Here is a 20,410-nt window from a genome sequence, read left to right as displayed (position 1 = left end):
TTTTATGTTTTATTTTAATATACATATTCATAGCTTCCAAAGATTATATTATTTTGCAATGCGTGCGAAAATTAATGGTTTGAATAATAAATTTCCATCTTATATTGTGCAGTGTTACATTGCATTGACACAAAGCATTCCTTCAGATGATTCACATTACTAGATATCAGTGATTAATTGTAAAAATAATGTATTGGCACTTTGTATCCAGAGCGCTATGTTTACAATCAATCACTAATCTGAATACAGTGGAACCCCATAAATAGACACAGCAATGGTCCATGTGCGAGACGAGGTACGAACTCTGTCTTTGTACGGAGTACTGCGGACATTGGTAAACATAAGGGCTGTACAATGTTTTTTATGGCGTGTGGACCGAAACGTAAATAATTAACGTATATAATTTTAAATAATATATTGTAATATATACAAAATATATAACAAAACCAATCCATGATTAAGTATATTATATATGTGATACATCTGAAACATAAAACAAACTTCTGGAGGAAAATCTCTCTAAATGTATCTACATACAGGGCTTTCATTTCAAAACTTTCCACTCTAAATAACTAGTTAATTAAATTGAATTCAATTTAAACAAAAAAAAACGTAAATTTAGATATTGAGGGGGAAGTCTTAAACCAGACTTAAATGCATTTTAGATTTCACCTCCCACTCCCAACCACTTCCACTTTGAAATTTCAAATGGCACCCCTATATTTTTATACTTAAATATGAAAGACCATTCAATTGTTTATACACCACATTCATTTGTTTTCGCATCTTTTGTTTTCTATTATCGCCTGACAACCTGGATTATTGTTATTGTTGATTAGAGCTGAAGAGAATAAAGCTACAAAAACTTATTGAGCATTTCATGTAATAGTTGTGTTTGTGTATTAAATTATTTTAAAATGGTGTATACCCTTCAAGAGACAACATGAATTATCCTTATTGATTAAATTTAGGAAATTACACAAAATAAGCTGTGTTTTCATCCTACAATCAACTGATAATAACAACGCTTCTTATAATCACTACAGACTGCCTGGTATTTAGATGAATTTTGTTTTATCCCATGCACTGTTCTGATCGAAATGTCAAATTCTTGAGCGATGGCTCTGATTGATTCACCTTTTTTAACCGTTCCAATAGTTGCAACTCCTGCTTCAACATAAGTACACATTTTTTGTTCCCTGCCTTGCTGCCAACGTGTACGAGTATCTGCACACTACTGCACTGGTTCAACTGGTTAGCCCTGTGCAGCGCGGGACAGGATGCGTTGACTTACCTTGTATCGTGGAGTATACGAGAGTGAGCGTCTATTTGTGGAGTTCCACTGTAAATAATTTGTGTCAATGCAATGTAATACTACGCAATAGAAAATTGAAACTTATTCTTCAAACCATTAATTTTCGCATGCATTGCAAAATGATACAACCTTAGGAAGTTACAAATATGTGTATTAAAATAAAAACATCATCAAAGAATATGGCGAAAAGAGATTCGAACCCGAACTTCATGCACTCCCTATACCCATGTCCAACGCGCTACTCTTCCTGTCTGAGCCATGCCATCACATGATTTCTTACTGCAGCAATAAACAGTTAAACTACAGTCATTAAATTTGACTCGTAATTTTTCTATTTTTTTCTCTCTTGAACCCAGGCCTATATGGAAAAAAGCCGAGACACGTGTCTTGTGGATTTGACCATACTTTCACCCAAAATTTTCCCGACCCGAATCTTGACATCAAAGTAGGGCAGTCTCCTTGTAGGACATATTCGAAGAAAAACTTTCAGTTGACTAGGCTAGGACTGAATTTTCAGACTCTTCCCGAGAGTCCATCTGCATTTAGTCGTGAATACACTGTAGCTCATCAAGTTATTACGTCCACCCTACATTTTATTTCTTTTCTCAATTATTTGCCATAGGTCTCTGCGTCTGTTGTCCTAGAGAGAAAGTAAGTACCAATAAAAACGTCGGCTTGTATAGACATATATCACCAAAACAGAAAACTGCTGCAGCGAGAAACAACTGGCATGTAATTTTTTTTCCGATTCTCGTCACCCAGAAACAAAGTTGTTTTATGTGTCAATAATCTGAGATCCGGAAATCATGTATTTAGCTTTCTACTTAAATATGCCACATCAAAGATTGTTTACATGGTTAACATTAAAAAGTAATTTTCTTTAGTCGAATCTTCAGATTAAATTGAAATATGTCAACACTAGACTACTAGGATAAAACCGAGTATATTTCGAGTAGTTCAATAAAATGTTGCCAACTGAAATTCAATCTCTGTGTTTGAAGTACTAAAAAGATTTTACGATAGCATTTTCTACATGTTATCAAAAGTTAAATTTTCTGTATGGTTAAACTTTTGAGACATCAAAGCTATCTCTGTTTTCTTTTACTTCGACTCTACATTCTTTCATCGCTAACATTAAAGGGGTGCTGTCGTTCTCAAGGTCGAGTCAAGTAATGAATGGATTCGACATTCTGCATTGAAAGTGACGACATTATATTACTGTGACATTTCGAAGGTTGAATTATAAGAATGATTTGGATTGAACGTTTTCCTATTCCCTTCCAAATACAGAGATGTTCAACTTACCATCTATTTTCCCGAAACCACAAATGACCGAATTATAGTTTGTCCAACCCATTTTTTCGGAATTCAAATTTCCGAAGCAGATTTTCCCTAAATATCATTTCTCCGATTCGATTCTTTCAAATGCACAATACGTAGCAATAATGAATTGCAACTTCTACGCATTCTAACGGAACGGCAATAATAAAACGTTTCTATAATATCAAATTCCATTAAGAGAGAGAGGGAATCTTATGTAACAAAATGTGACCGTAGTGGGATGAAGTTATTGTTAAGGTTTTGTCTGTGCAAAATTGAACATGGAAAGAGTACTTTAGATAATACAGTCTTCACGAGGTGGGCTGAAATAACAATAATAACAATTATTATTATTATTATTATTATTATTATTATTATTATTATTATTATTAATCCTGAAAAGACAAAGTATATGATTATGTCTCGTGACCAGAACATAGTACGAAATGAAAATATAAAAATTGGAAATTTATCCTTCGAAATGGTGGAAAATTTTAAGTACCTCGAAGTAACAGTAACAAATATAAATGACACTCGGGAGAAAATTAAACACAGAATAAATACGGGAAATCCCAATTGTTACTCGGTTGAGAAGCTTCTGTCATCCAGTCTGCTCTAAAAAATCTGAAAGTTAGAATTTAGAAAACAGTTATATTACCGGTTGTTCGGTATGGTTGTGAAACTTTGATTCTCACTTTGAGAGAGGAACAGAGGCTAATGGTGTTCGAGAATAAGGTGCTTAAGAAAATATTTGGGGCTAAGAGAGATAAGTTACAGGAGAATGGAGAAAGTTACACAATATAGAACTGCACGCATTTTACTCTTCGCTTGACACAATTAGGAATATTAAATCTAGACGTTTGAGATGGGCAGAGCATGTAGCACATATGGGAGAACCTAGAAATGCATATAGAGTGTTTGTTGGAAGGCCAGAGGGAAAAAGACCTTTGGGAGGCCGAGACGTAGATGGGAGGTTAATATAAAAATGGATTTGTGGGAGATGGGATATGATGGTAGGGACTGGATTAATCTTACTCAGGATAGGGACGATGATGTGCTTATGTGAGGGCGGGTTCCTTAAAAGCCTTAAATTTTATTATTATTATTATTATTATTATTATTATTATTATTATTATTATTATTCCTACTACTACTGCAGGGCATACAAAGAAGACAACAGACGAATACAGTACTTGCGGAGTGTTGATCACACTTCATCTCATAGGCTACGGACATTCATTATCTGAAGAAACTATGAGCTGACTTGCGAAATTTCAATAAAAGGTCTAATGTAAATATTGAGCCACAGCCGAATGCTATGTTATTAGTAGTTAAACAATGAAGAACTGTAACTATAGGGGAACAACTTACAAAACTCCGTTGGTCTGCGCATGCGTCAATCTTAAAGAATGACACAATATACTATTCACCTCCTCCTTCCTAATTGTCGGCCAATAGTAGCGAGTACTGACAGCAGTGATGCGTCAGATGACTTGTCAATCTGTAGCGATAATGGTTCAGATTAGTGGAGGGAAACTCCAGACTCAGCCTCCAGCGCAGCTGTAAGGTTTAGTAACCTCCTACAACGGAGTTTTGCCAATTGTAGGCCTATAGTGTGATCACGTCCAATAACGCCACCTTTCATCGTTATGACATGAGAGCACTTAATTTGCGTATGAAATCAATCGTGTCGCGCGGACTCTCTCAGTAATATCTCGACATCGACAGAGCAGCTACAGATCTGTGCGCCCACCCATTTGTTCTGTAATCGTGAGTTATGTATGTATGTATGTATGTATGTATGTATGTATGTATGTATGTATGTATGTATGTATGTATGTATTCATTCATTTACTTATTTTTATTGCTAGTAAGATTGAAATGAATACAAGTTAATACAGTGTAAGATAAACTAGCCCACTCCTGAATGAGTAAGACTCGTGCTCAGGAGGGGATTCCAATACAGACAAAAATAAAACTAAAATTGAGCGTGAATACAGATTAAAAAGTATTTAATACGTTTAAACACAAACTATATATCCAATACAATTTTTTATTGCTTTATTAATTTGGAGAGGATTCGTGGTTAAAATAATATTAGAATACAATTTGTTTAATAATCTGCGACTTTGACTCATGCTATGATAAAAAGCTGCATTGGTTTTACATTTAGGTTCAGACAAACGCAGAGAATTCGTATTTTTAGTTGTATATGTATGTATATACCTTTCATAGTTATTAAGATTTCTGTGAAAATATTTTAATAAAATAAAATAATAAATTTGTTTAATGTTGAAAACTTTGAAATGTTTAAATGTTGAAATGTGAATATTAAAGTGATAATATGCACGTACGATACACTTCGAGTGAAAAATTTATTCTGAGCTATCCTTGATTACTTTTGTTTTGTAAATCGAAACAAACCAACACAACTGTAGTTCCATTCACGAAACTTTGTGTCAGTGTACCCCTGATACAGCGCAGAATTTTTTCACCTGAAGACGAAGATATATCCGAGCAACCAAGCCCTGGTCTTTAATTTTCTCTACCAAAGATAAATGTCCAATACAGACTCCTTTCAAAATAATATGCTATGCCCCATTCTGAAGAGCCAGTCGTTTGAAAGTGTCATTAAATAAAGAACTTTCCTGTCTCCAAAATGTTTGAATGCTCTCTACGATTTTGATCCGATTAGACGAAGTTGCCAGTTGCAAAGCGTGCGGATTTGTACAGATGGACAAAGCAAACACACAGACACACACACTCGCAGATAAGAGTCGGCGTATAAATCACGCTGCCATGGTAACAAAGAGAGAGCAGCAGCAGCAGACTCACTCAAGCTGTGTAACCTCAGGTCTTAATAACCTGTGGTAGAGCCGAGGTCCCGGCGCAACGCGTCTTAGCTTCAGAGCCAGAACAGCCCAACAATGTGTCCACTCTCAACACCTCAAACAGTAAAACTCTACCATCAAAAGAACTTATCAAAACTATGTAATTTCTGCCTCAAGATATTAATATCCCCATTGAGGTCGGCCTCGGTAGCATAGTTGGTATAGCGCTGACCTTCTATGCTCGAGGTTGCGGGTTCGATCCCGGCCCAGGTGGATGGCATTTTGATAGTGATATTAGTTCACAAAAGTACAAACTTAATAATTTAAAAAATGATCTATATACAAAAGTAGTTACCTATACATAATAACTATACAATTTCCTAAACAAAATTAATTTATCGCAAATTTCAGTAATTAATTGCTCAAACTTGCACTTACGTCTAGTTTTAGTGCATGTTTAAACCAATCGTGATAACTATTAAAACTTTAAAACTTATTTATCTGCTCCTTTTCATAATTTTCTACCATGAACATTTTTAACTTAATTTTCTTCTTCTTTTTTTTTTTCCTTTTTTTTTACTTTAAACATCTAAATTTATTCTATAACTTTCGTATTTATGTTTAATTATAGGTTCACTTGTGCCTATTAACTAATTCTTCCAAGTCATCACACTGCATCCAGGTTAGCAGTTGTTGACATATAGCCAGCACACTGCAATAGCTGAATCGGTATTTCTCAGTGAGTACAGTAGGTCAGTCTAAATTCCTGCTACATGCTTGTTAGCAAGTTATTTGCTTATTTATACATCTTGCATCATACATGTAAATATACTTGACATATTAATTACGTAAATCAATATCAATTACAGTTACAACATTCTTTTCCATGCTCACATTTTCGTTTAATACTATTCTACATTTTATTAAATTTATTTTATGTGTAATCTTATTGAAATTTAAAATCTTGAAATATACAATTTAATTTGATGTTTTCTTTATAAACAAAGAATTTTACTACTAAATACATATTTCTTGTTCAGATTTTTTTTTCTGATTATAGGACAGTTAAGTTTTTGTTGTTGCCTACCTCTTAGTAAATAGTTTTGTTCAGTACTTCTATCATTATTTGTATTTGATTGTTCATAATTTTTTCTGCTAGTGTTTCTATATGGCCTTTTACCTCTAATTAAGTGATCGTCCTCAACTTCATCTTCCTCGGTAGAAAGGTCGATGGCATTTAAGACAGGCTCATGTCAGTATATTTACTGGCATGTAAAAACTCCTGCGGGACAAAATTCCGGCACACCGGCGACGCTGATATAACCTTTGCAGTTACGAGAGTCGTTAAATAAACCATGATTTAAATTTTCCCCCTTTAGTGCAGCGCTTTTAGCTACATACTGTAATGAAGGACTCCCGATTCGTGTCCCAAAATGGTAGTCACGATTAACTTCCTTGTAAAGAGACTATTTGTATGTACTGTGAAACATATTGTTCTATACTTCCTCAAATTACCTCTGATTGAGATTCTGGCTGATATGTAGGCCTACTGTACATCTATTATCAGGCAGTACATCTCATTGGACGATGTGTGTCAGAGGAAATTGTATAAATCTAAAGTCAGATTAGTGAAATACGTTACTATATAGTCAGCGATATATGTTATCTTTGATTGATTTCTACTTCAAAAACATATTTTCCCACACTACCATAGTATAAAACAAACCTCAATTAAGAAGTCTTACATTTAATACCCATGTTGGATCCGGTAAGCTGTGTTGATTTATAAAATGTTTTACACAAAAGACCGTGATAAACTTATCTGATTTTGATGTAATAGTACAATATTTTTTATTTCATTTCATGATAAACGTTTTCGGTTTTTTTTTAAATCATCATCGGATCATCATTAACTCTTAAGTTGGACAGTTACATTATAAACATTGAAAGACAATGGGTTATATAAAACCAAATCATATTGAAAGTGTAAAAACATACAAAGGAATGGATATCATAAAACATTAAATGTATAGGAGTGTAAGAAAAGTTTCTGGTACAGTGAAAATTTTAGTTTCTTTTTTAAAATATATGATGGTAAATATCACATTTTCAGCCAAATTAATAATAAAGAATTGGATCACACCACAATAAAGTAGTACCAACTCCTACACTATAAAATTTGGTCATGGTTCCTGAGAAAATGGAAATTAACAAGAGAATAATTTTAACATACTGTTACAGAAACATTTGTTACACTCTGTATATACAAATTAAAAATTGTTAAAATGTTAAAATCAAGCAGTACGTCTAATATGAAAATTATTATGTGGAGTATACAGCATGCGCTTCCTTGCGAATATATGAAAAGGTATCTTATAATTATTACATATAATAAATATCATAATGCCTGCATTTACAAGCCACAACTGTATATTAACGTTTGATAAAAGTCTTACATTTGTTATATCGCGGCGACTCAAACATCTTAGAAATCTGCAAACAATACTCTTCAACAAGTTTCCCTTATTAGAATCTGACTACTACTTTTTGAGTTATTATTAAGTATAAAAAAATCGAAAATATTCTACTTCATTGAAAATCTAGGTGAATAACGTCTTCTCTCGTTATTGGTTGACAATTAGGAAGGAGGAGGTGAATAGTACGAGTGTATTGTGTCACTCTTTAAGATTGACGCAAGCGCATACCAAACGGAGTTTTGTAAGTTGTTCTATAATCAGCGATATATGCAATGGAGGGGGGAAGGAATTGGCCACTCTAACCTATTATCTCCTAGCTTTGTTGCCTCATGAATGATGTCTTTTGGTGTCACCCTAGATCATATATGTAACAGATAGGTCGGCCTTATAGGCTTTGACGTTAACAACTTTTGTCAGGTTTACTACGCTGCCATCTAGTTGTTACGTAAGGAGTCACATCTTAATTCCCATTTGAATTGCATTAGCGACTGTACTGCCATCTCGTGTTCGTTTACGGCGGACGGGTAGCGATCCTGACGGTTGTTCTCTTCAAAGTGCTGTCGATTTTAACATAGCGATGAGTTATCTGTTACATATATGATCTAGGGTGTCACTTAGGAGGTTCAAACCTTCTTCTGACAACTGACCAAACAACTGCCTCAAAAGAAGTCCCACAATGTGGGATTGCTTAGTGATAGTTCATAGTTATCACTATCAATGAAGACAAAATGGGACAAAAAGGCCGAAATATTGGAAGTAGATGATGTCAATGTTACGTATCAGTAGCAGTATTTTATTTAACGTCACCTTCAACTGCAGAGTTTATTCAACGTCAAAATGTTGCATGTATATGAAATGGTAGAGCAATACGTTTGGAGCTTTCAATCGAGGACAGAGTTTTGTCAAGTGCCGTAAATCGACGAAAAGAGACATAGCTTTACTTCCCTTCCGAGGAAGCCGTGCTAATAATTTTATTACCCATTAAAATGCATCCTCTAGGTTGGATTTTAATCCGCGAACATCAAAGCCGATAGTAACCACCAGTAAGCCATGCCAGCAAATGAAACATATGAGTAGTGCCAGGTACAGATGAGGAGGAGAGACCTGGCATTATCCATTAATAATTACCATCATATAGTGTTACATATGCGCACCAAGGACACGCCTTCTTGGCGGTTGAAAGAGCCAAAAGCTTCGGCGCGTCACCCACTAGATGGGGACTCTTGAGTGAATGATGCATGTTAAGTGTCCACCAATATTTAAAAAGTATATCATATATTTTAATGTGTATAGTAATTTTAATCTTTTTACTTCATTTAACTAAGGTCTTCCACATGACTGCCCTGACGGAATGCTCTACTCTCCTAAAAAAAATATTGTGGTCTTTCGTTAATGAAAGCATCTTGGGAAGCTTATGTGCAACACATAAATATCTGTAATACTCTTCTTCGTGTTGATGACTGCCATCTCCATATTGTTAGGGACCTTGTAAGCGAAAAAGTTTCTGCTCTGTCAAAATTGAATATCACCACTATTGATGCTATCAACTGGTCAGGTCGTAAAATTCGTAAACACTTAAGAAATGACGCATTCCAAACTTGGACAAACCATACCTTGCATGGTAAAGGGGTTATTGTTTATAGTGATCTCCCCAAGGCTAACTCATGGGTAAGCGATCGAAAGGGTCTATCTTTCTCAGAATAGACCGATGCTTTAAAAATATCAAGCAATATTTCGGCGGTTCGCGCAATACCGGGCAGAACTCTAAGCACAACCCGCTGCCGTCATCCAGACTGTAGTGTGCTTGAAACACTTGGACATGTGCTTGGAAATGCCCTAAAGGCGAACTGCTGATCAATGCTAGACATCATCGTGTACGACATGCTTTGGCGACATCGTTAAAAACTTTAAATTGGGAATTCATGAAGAAGTACACTGTGTATCATCAGATGGTTCTTTCAGACTGGCAGACATTATTGCTCTCAACGGACGCTTAAAACGGGCTCTTGTTCTTGACCCTCCTATCCGTTTCGAAAGGAACCTAAATCAGGCCATCGAAGTTGATATTGAGAAGAAGTCTGCCGTATCTTTCTCAAAAGTACAACCTCCCTCTTAAACAATGGTCTGTCATTGGTTTGCTGTTTGGCAGTAGAGGTTCTATTACAAAATTTACATGGAATTACCTTAAGGAACTTCACATTCCTTTTGATTATGTAATGCCTATTCTTATAAATATTATCAAGGATTCCCTTCAAATATTACATCATCATCTCTATTTCAATTAATCCACTTACATATTTGCCTTCAACAATTGATGACGTAGCTGCAATAAAGGCCCACAGCCCCATAGGCCCTTTTTCCGGATAAAACATAAATCAATTCTTCATAGTTTCTTTGTTATACCCACAAAGTTTCGTTCAGAAATTGTGAAAAACAATGCTAGCAAACCTGTTTATTTTAATATACAGTATGTTATAGGCCCTTTATCTATAGAACATGTTCATACATGAAAAACTACCCTCCACTGAAGAAAAGTAAAGTTAAGGATGTCAGAGACTTATTTCCATATGTAAAAGAGGAAAGCCGCTCATTTTATGAGTCTCTTTTCCAATCTTCTGAGTCTATGGAAGATGAAAGTGAAAGTGATGACAGAGATGAGGAGAGAAATCGTGAGGAAAATATGGATGTGGAATGAACAAAAATAGTGTCCTACCTTGTTTGAAAAACTTTTTTACTACTCAACAAGTTCATAATGTGTTACTTTGTTTATAAACTTCTATTTCTTATTTTGTTTTGAAAACATTTTTAACTTTTCAAAATGTTCGTGATTTGTTATTTTGTGTGGAAAAAATGTCAAAGTGTAAATATTCATTATTCGTTATTTTGTTTTGAAAACATTTCTAACTTTTCGAAATGTTCGTTATTTGCTATGTTAAGTGGAAAATAGGACGGAGAATGTAACAGGCCACTAGGCCTAATACCTGCAAGGACGATGATGATGATGATGATGATGATGATGATGATGATGATGATGATGAAAATATCTCAAGTTCTGAAAATGTTAATGAATATTATTAATAACAGTGCTGTATTTTATATAAAATTTTAATAATAATACATTTTTATAAAGCCTACATGCAGCTTATATTTATTTTTGAATTGAAAGTACTTTCTCCAGAAAAGGGGCCCATAACATGTATTACTTTAATAGATTATTCTTCAAATATATAACATTGGATTAAAATGCTTTTAGCATTTCTGTTATATTATGTAAAAAACAAAATACTACTTATCCAGCAGTTTCATACTCATTGGTTAGTACATTTAGTGCACTGCTTTAAAAATTTCAACTCTATATATCTCAGAACAGCATTTTGGAGTATGGGCCCTTATTGCAGCTACGTCTTCAATTAATTTTCTTTTTTCTTTAATGTTTCAAATCCCATTATATTGTACATATTTATTGTATTCAGGACTCTTGTGGTCACTCAACTTCTTTGAGCTGATGTCTTTAATGAATAAATATACAGTGATTTGAAAAATTTTGTTAGCCAGGATGTAGTTCTAAGTGCTCCTCTTATGAAAATAAGAGCTTAGTAGTTGTGAACAAAGTGGCTGAAACAGAGGCTGTTACAAGAACTTGGAGTTCCCCATAAAGCTCATTCCTTGTTTAATTTATGCACTCGCGAAGGGCAAAATCTACAATTGAAAAACTTAAGAAGAATGATAATAAATGAGAACCAGACAGGCAGGATATGGGTTCGAGTCCGGAGTAATTAAACAAGAGCAGAATTTATGATGCTTAAATAATTCACCCCCCCCCTCAATCGGAAAGAAGCGGAGGGGTTGCACGTGTGTGCATAGAAATTGCATTTTACCCAGCGCATGCATAAGAGGGGTTGCAGACTTAATGTTATTGCTGCGAGGGGAGGATTTGCATCCGACTGATGAAGCGGGTCGATACTTCTAACATATCATTGACGAGTGCATAGAGTTAACATTCTAGAAGCTCCATTCTCAATACAGATCCTTTAATTTTATTTCTGTCTATTTCTATACATCGATATCATTGCGATCAGACCATCTGAGAAACACAGATTAATATTGGATCCTTCTGTCCGCTTTTAAGCAGTGAGGAATTAATTACTTATGTCCAAATCTTTACTGTAGGTTTGAACTCCACAAGATATGCAGAAGTCATATCTCCAAGATATTGCAATTGCTGCATTTAAGGGACCACCTTTCATATTAAGACACCATTTTTGGCAGTAATCTTAAATTTTAATAAGTTTGTGTAAATTAAAATCACATTCTTCAATTCCTGTTCCTTTTGTAGATAATTTTTTAATGTATTATCACTAGAGAGAGGAATTTTAGGCCCTAAAAAGTGGCATTTTAGGTGCCAAAAATAGGCTCTTCAACTCCTTCATTTAGGCTCTATAAAATAAGAAATAATATTTTTTTTAAGAATATCACTAATATAAGAGTGTTTTTCATACACCGATTACATTTCCATAGTTTGCTTCACAGTAGATGATCAGCGCCTATTGTTGCTATTGTGTCGTTCACTGCTGTAATTACAAATGGTGAGAAAAAAGGAAGGAGTTGTCTGTCTTGGAATGTAAGCGAGTTTGTGTTAAATTGCTGACAGACAGAGGAAGAAATAATAATAATAATAATAATAATAATAATAATAATAATAATAATAATAATAATAATAATAATAATACTTTGTCCCGCAGTTTTTCTACATGCCAGTAAATCTACTGACATGAGCCTATCGTATTTAAGCACATTTAGATTACATTGATCTGGGCCCCGGGATCGAACCCGCAACCTCGAGCACACAAGACCAGCGCTATACCGACTACGCCACCCAGGCCGACTGGAAGTTGGAATTTTAGGATTCAAATATTGTAAGAATGAGAAGGGGTGGTCAGGAGGTACTTCTCTATTGCGTTGTTCACTGCTAGGAAGGAGTTCTTATCAGTCTTGGAATGTAAACGGTACAGGATGTTAAGAAAAACATTAAACATTTACGAAAAATGATGCAAAAAATTTTAAAAACTTAAAAATAGGCATTAACGTCAAAATAGGCATTATAAAACCCCTTTATTTATACCTATATTTCCATGAAAAATGTAAATATTAAATCTCAAGCCTGTATGTATCAAGGAAAAAAATAGATTTTGCCTAAACTCCGCTCTCTAAATATGACTAGAGCTAGGAAGTTGGTGCCAAAACTATTAAGTTGTGTGAGCTTGGACTTTATCTGTACGCAACGAAAAGTATTAACGCAACTCTCAATATCAGTGAACCAGAACGACAAACACGTACAACCGGATGGTAACCAAATGTGCGCTCCAATCGTCCAAGGCCTTAGAAAAAGAAAATAATAAGCGAATAATATAAAAAAAACAATAATTTATAATTATAAATTTCGTAACTTCCAATCTAAAGTAATTTACCCATACATATAAAAATAGCATACAAAGTATACAATTATGACTCTAGTCTCATTATAAGAAATAACAATCAACATTTCATTTTATCAAAAGAAATACTTCTTTTATGTTCAGAAAAAAAATAGAAACAATATTTGTACTCTGAAAATATTCGTTCTACGTCACAAGACGTTACTGGATACATCTAAAATATGATACAGTATTTCTTACTATCATCAAGTGAACAACTACTTTGTGAATCTAATAGTGTCTCTCGTATGTGGCACATAATATTAAACTCACAATTGTTTTCAAGAAAATTTTTCATTTCTATTGTAATGACAGCTAGGAAGTTCGTATCGTGATTCCGATGTTGAACTTGAATTGTAACGCAACCGAATGCTTAGCAAACATTTAGGCCTAACGGAGAATAAAAACGTGTTGTACACTCCTGTTTGCATAATTGTTTAATAACAGATGAGTTTGCTTTTTTGGAATCATGCATAATATTAACATTGCGTAAATAATATAATAATAACAGAATAGCTCACTTTGTTCGGAACCTAAAATATTAATATTGAGCAACATATTACACTAATGAGACTTCAGATACTAATGTTCTTCCCCTATCGTCAAGTGAGATGTAGGGGAGACTCGACTAATTCCGCAATATTAAGAAGTAAATCTATCATATTTTTATCAAAATGTTTATTGAAAAATATTATCAAGCATGGCATGGACGAAACCTTTCATTGCCAAACGAGATAAAGAGACCTATTAAAATGCAAATATATTTAGCTGTACATACATTACAGTTGAAAATGAACTCGGGTAATTCCGCAACAGTGCGGATAAATCCGCAATAGGACTTGGCTAATTCCGAAGTAGTAAATAATTATGAAATACATTATGAAAGTAACATAAAATGAACAATTTATATGTAACAATGCTCACTTTCTTCACAACTGTGTAGCAAAACACGAAAAACAGCCTACTTTCGATGTTTCACTGTATTGCCGACAGAGGTGTCGACCAATATCCTTGATTTTTTTCTATAGCACAGCAGAGGACATGCCTCCTGTTGACAGCCTCTCAAAACTTACGTTCACGCTATTGTAAAGCCGCAGTAAAATCATATATGTAGTACCGGTACTGCGGAATTAGCCGAGTTTCCCCTACGTACAGCCTAATAAAAAGATGTGCTGTATACATCAACCAGAGACTCAATCAGAGGATAAATGGAAAGTGCAGGTCCAATATTTTAAAATTTTCAAATTTCATTTCGGTGTACCTTTTCGGCCTAAGATCATTCCAGAAAACTGAAACAGCAATCAGATCTCGCTGGAGAATGGAGCCCTCTAGAACAGGGCTGGTCACCAAGAGCGATTTCTACTCTCTCGCGGGGAGCCATATGACTTCTTTTCAACCCCTTTCTCCCCCGCCGAACACCTCGCAGTGTTGATGCCGTAACGGATGAATTAAGCGTCCCCGTTTAGAGTTTGGATTCACTCTCGGTGCCCAGCCTTGTTCTAGAAGTTTCTCGTCATCAGCTTTGTCAACCGAGTTTATGGGAAAGACATTAAATGGGCTTTTAGCACACTTCGTCGTGTGAAAACATATTTAAGAAGTACAACGTCACAATGTACAACAGGAAGAGGATGAAAGATCTGGACTTGAAAAAGAGCTTTATAAAAATGTTCTAAAAGCAAGAGAAATCTGCAGTTTTTTTCCTGATAAATAATCGCATTAGATTGTTTCCGAAAAAAAATATATAGTTTAACAGTTTTAATTTTTTATATTTCCAATTTAATTTGAACCTCTGGTACATTTCTTCTCTTTTTCACTCTTTGTACGCATTTTACTTATTTTATTATTTTCATATTACTACAAATCCATTACTTTCAGTTGTATTGACAAAAGCGCATTTAAGTTATTTTCTTTGTGTTCAGTCATCATAGTTTTAATTTTGTTAATTATTTTTCTGTCACATTTTTATGAAAACTTGTGCTTAGAACTCTTAAAAAATTGGCTCAAAATCACTATGATCAAACGCTATAAATTCCTCTCACAAGGTCAAATTGCTGAACATTTTTTTCCGGAAAGATGGTACACCACTCTGATAGACGAGATCTTCACCAGCCACCCCGCTTGGAAAACTTGCATCACATAATGATGAACAAGAGCGTATTTAGGTTTCATCCATCTCTAATCCTTTAAAAGTCAGAATATATAATAATAACTTTATTTCAAGTCGTGGAAAATCTGCTTATTTGAAGCATATGACGATGCGAGCATTTTAATATTAATGTCAAAGTAATCCTTTCAAAGGGGAAGTTATTAGGTGTAGAAGCTGATACGTACCGTACCTTAAAATAGTAAAAATGAAATTACAATAAAACCTGTCTTTATTAAAAAGAAACCAAGCCTCTTTGAAAACATCAAAGGCATGCTCTCTCACGAACGTCTGTCTCCAAACTCACGTGTCCCATTCATGCCTGCTACCCGCAAACTTATCGCAGTTCCCTACTGGTTCCGAACCCATTCCACTCAGACTGAAAGGCCAGTGCGCAGGACGATGCAGCGACCTTCTTTTGTGCCCACAGTTGTAATTCTATTACATAAATGGACTTAATTATGGATGTAAACAATACGACACTACTGTAACTGGCGCAGACCGTTGTCATCGCAACAGGAGGCGGAAAAAAATGACTGCACACATGGAAATGAAACGCATCATCAGGCGTTTTTTATTAAAAAATACAATTATAGAGCTGGGTCGAAGTAAATTGAAACCCCCTGCAGATGATAATGCGGAGAAAAGTTGCAAATCTATGGCCTTCAAGATTAAATGTCTTATTAATTCTGAAGAGGACGTGGATTGTTTAAATGGACCGTACTACACAGGTTATGGATGGTTAACAGAAATGTAAGGACGTAGAAACAAAACGGGGAATGAAAAGAAGTGAAAAACGTAAACAGAATTAAATGAAGACAAAATAGCATATAGATCTGCAGAAACAAAGAAGCGAAAGAAATATAAAACCCATAATAAGAAGGAAAAAAGGAGCAGAAAATATAACAAAATATAAAAACAAAGTTATATACGATGACAGTAAGACAAGCAGGAAGGTAAATAAATAACGATCAAGAAAAGAATGAACTAATAAATGTGACAAAACAGAGAATAAGGAACGACAAAAAAAAACAAAAAAAATGTAAATAATTTCGAGGGAAAAATTGTTCCCGAACAGAGTATCGAACCCGGGACCTTTCGTTAAATGTACCAACGCTGTACCAAATGAGCTACCAGAGAACTCTACCAAACACCGATCCAACTTTTCTCTTTATATCCACACACCTCAAAGTAGGCTGACAACTGTCAAGCAACCAAGTTCGATACCCGGCCCCGGAATAATTTTTGGACGCGCTTCCGAACAGGGGCAGCGGCATTTCCCGTAAGGTTAGAGCCCAGTTTAGGTGTGTGTGTGTGTGTGTGTGTGTGTATTAATCGAAAAAATGTCATGTAAACATGCGTCCTATTCTCAATATTTTCTAGCACCTAATTTTCGATTAATGCACACACACATAAACTGGGCTCTAACCTCAGAGGGAATACTGCTGTCCCTGTTCAGTAGCGCGCCCCAATTTTTCCCTCGAAATTATTCAAATCAACTTTACAGGGAGTTATACCTGAAAGCTTGATTTGCAAAATTTAAATAAATAAAATATACACAAATTTAAATATGAAGTAAAACAAGCAGGAATAAATAAAAACAAGCGGAAAAGAAGTAAAGAAATAAAAAGATCTGAAGGTGAAAAAGCACAAGTAAAAAGAGAAAAAAGATCAAGATAACGAAAACATAAATAAATAAAAATAAAGGGAGAGCTTACAAATCAAAAATAAGGCATACAGAGATAAAGAAAAATAGGAAAGGTAAGAAAGAAAGTTAAAGATAAACCATACAGATTCATAAAGGCTAAAAAGAATGAAAATAGTATGAAAAACAAAAGTAAAAACATATAGACAAATTTATAGTGCTCAAAGAAATTATCGTATATTTTATTGCAAACTTTTGAGGAAATATGCAATCTTTTTATTTAAAAATAATAATGCATATTTCTTTATAACTTTGCAATAAAGTAACATGCAACAATTTCTTTGAGCACTGTGAAACAAAGAAAGTAAGACAAGCAGAAAGAAAGGAGCAAAGGAGCATGGAAAGAAAAGAAGGACCAAAAAAGCAAAGGAGACGAATAATGGAATGAAACAATGAGATAACAATAGAAATCATTCAACTTGCAAGGAAGGGCGTAAGAGGCGGACCTTTGTGCATGCCGGTGAACTTGTCCTTGAGGACGGTAAACTCGTAGATCTTGCCGAACTCCTCGAACATGGGCCGGAGCTCCTCTTCCTCAAGGTGCCGCGGAATCTGCCCCACGAACAACTTGATGGCGTCTCGCTCCCGGTGAGACGACGACGACGCCGATGACGTCATGACGGCCTGCGATGGCGGCTGGTGGTGGTTGACTCCGACAGAGGTTGGAATGAGCATGGTCACAACATACAAGTCACAAGACGAGACACGAACACGAGACTCCGAGCACAAGACACTAACTAACACACACGTCCGCACGACCACGCTGGACTTGCAGCACTAACCTAAAAAGTGAGCAGGGAGTCCCCCCGAAACGATAGAGGGGTCGCTGCACAGTCCACGCTGAAGACATCTGTCCCCCACGCCATGCAGGAAGCGAGCTGAGGGGAGTGCAGGAAAGCAATGACGAGAAAAACGTAAACAATGAACGAAATAAACGGGGAAAGAAAGCATGGTCGAGAATAGGCACTAAATAAATAGAAATTAGCAACATAATAATAATAATAATAATAATAATAATAATAATAATAATATTCTGTGATATTAATGCCATCAGGCCTACATACAAACAGAAAAAAAGAAATTAAATAAGGAATAATTAAAAAAAGAAAAACAAACTAAATACAAGGGAAGGGACGAAACACAAATTAAAATATAAAGAAAAATTGAAATAAGACAATGAAAAGAACAGACAACGTGGAAAGAAAAGTAAAACGAAAAGAGCTAAACAGAAAATGAAGGAAGAAACTAGGAATAAAATTGAGATTCTACGCAAAGAATTATTATATTATTATTATTATTATTATTATTATTATTATTATTATTATTATTATTTTACCTGCCAGAGTTAAGGCCAGATCTACAATTAATACAAGTGCATAAGTAGTAATAATAATAATAATAAATGTGAAATATTATTATTGAAACTTATCTAGTTACAAATACAGAAGGCAAGAATAAAAAAATGACCGACACACAAAACGTAAGAAAAGAAGCAAGAAAATTTTAGAATAACGCGTTAATTAAGTGATTATTAAACGAGGAAAGCTAATTGACAATACAAATTAGAAGTAAATTGAAATTGCAACAATAAAGAAACAGAAATAATGAAAGAAAAACAAGAATTAAGCAAGGGTAAACCGGAGTAAAAATTCAAAGAAACGCTATTGAATTGACAGAAAAAGATCAGAATGATGGGACAGAGTCGAGAAGATCTGAAATGGACTAATATTTTTGGAGGAACTAACACTATTGTAAGATTTAAATAAAATAGTGAAACGAAAGTAAAAATATCGGACTGAAAAAGAATTAAATACATTCATATTTACTCTATAATAAGGCTCACACAAAATTTGATGCACCTTGTGGCAAACACATTCTACATCTCCACGCCCCCTATGCGACTGATGTTTTCGTCACACGGTGTATGTTCCCTCACAAAGGAGTCGCGTCTCCCCCTCTCAGGAGGCGGGAGGGGGTAACAGCTGACTCATACACGCACAGAGCTGAGGGGTGCTGCAAGTTGACGTCACCTCGCTTCAACGACGACGCACCAAACACCACGACTCTTCTTACAATAACCATTATTATGTGCTCACGCACATGCGTATGTTGGTAACAGTGACCCCATCTAAATCATTCGGCTAGTTGATGGCATTTTTTCACCAAAAAAAACCCGGGGTTAGAATTTCGTCACTTTCTGCAAGAATTATATCGGACAAAGAAATCGATATTAAATCCCTGTAAGTAACAACAAAGCAGTCATGGAGTAGGTACTCTATAGCACCTTTAAGGTTTTCCAGACATTGTATTCTTCCATTGCTCCATCATGAGTGCTAATAATGCAATACGTAAGCCTATCTGTTATTGCACAATTATATTTAAGAACTCTTATGCTTGCAACTTCATTGCTGATCATTTTGTGAGTTGTGTATTGCAGTAACGTAATAGAAAGCTATATAGTTAGGAAGACGTAATAAAACGTAGAATGAGTATACTAACATCACTATGATCTAGGATAGGAAGTGACAATACAAACTTTTTTATGCTGCAGACTGTGAGAAAGTTATGACAACAATGGTTCCGTGGTAAAATAACGATTGAGAAGAATATAATAACAATAATAATAATAATAATAATAATAATAATAATAATAATAATAAATAGTTGAGCTGTACAAAAGGAAGCGTATATAAAGTCAGGAACATATATCATGATATTCTTAATAAAAATTATGACCCCATCAGACAGAAACGTTGCAATTTTTTTTTTTGCACTACCGTGCTTTCTGTTGTATTTACAGCTATTGTTATTAATCCTTGAAATATAGAATTCCCACACAGAAATATAGAATTGATATTAGGGAAACCATTCTTCATAACATAAATGTAAACTGAAATAGACCCATTACAGTGCACTTAATGTTTACTTAGTTACCACTACAGTGCAGTTTTGCGAAGGCTTTGGAATAATGTTGCTCTAAATTTTCAATGCAAAATAATATATTATATTGTATTTGTACTTTTAAAAACATAATCGTACAAAAGCTGTTCTACAATACACGTTAGTGAATTTTATTACAAAATTTCGGACATTGAAAAACTTGTTCTGCTCGTTTTTCAAACTTTTCCTCGATTTTGTGAAAAGT

General features: G+C 34.7%; 1 protein-coding gene across 1 annotated transcript in view; it reads right to left on the bottom strand.

Moving 5' to 3' along the window:
* Positions 1 to 18,022, bottom strand: part of LOC138715633 (CUGBP Elav-like family member 5) — a 771,799-nt gene extending 753,777 nt beyond the window's left edge. Inside the window, exon 1 of the mRNA XM_069848707.1 lies at positions 17,712 to 18,022. Coding sequence (XP_069704808.1) covers positions 17,712 to 17,940 — 229 coding nt within the window. The 5' untranslated portion in view covers positions 17,941 to 18,022. The remainder of the gene's footprint in view (positions 1 to 17,711) is intronic.
* Between the last annotated feature and the right edge of the window lie 2,388 nt (positions 18,023 to 20,410).

This window comes from Periplaneta americana, chromosome 15, assembly GCF_040183065.1.
Source record: "Periplaneta americana isolate PAMFEO1 chromosome 15, P.americana_PAMFEO1_priV1, whole genome shotgun sequence".
Lineage (NCBI taxonomy): Eukaryota > Metazoa > Arthropoda > Insecta > Blattodea > Blattidae > Periplaneta > Periplaneta americana.
This window is presented reverse-complemented; position numbering and strand designations above follow the sequence as displayed.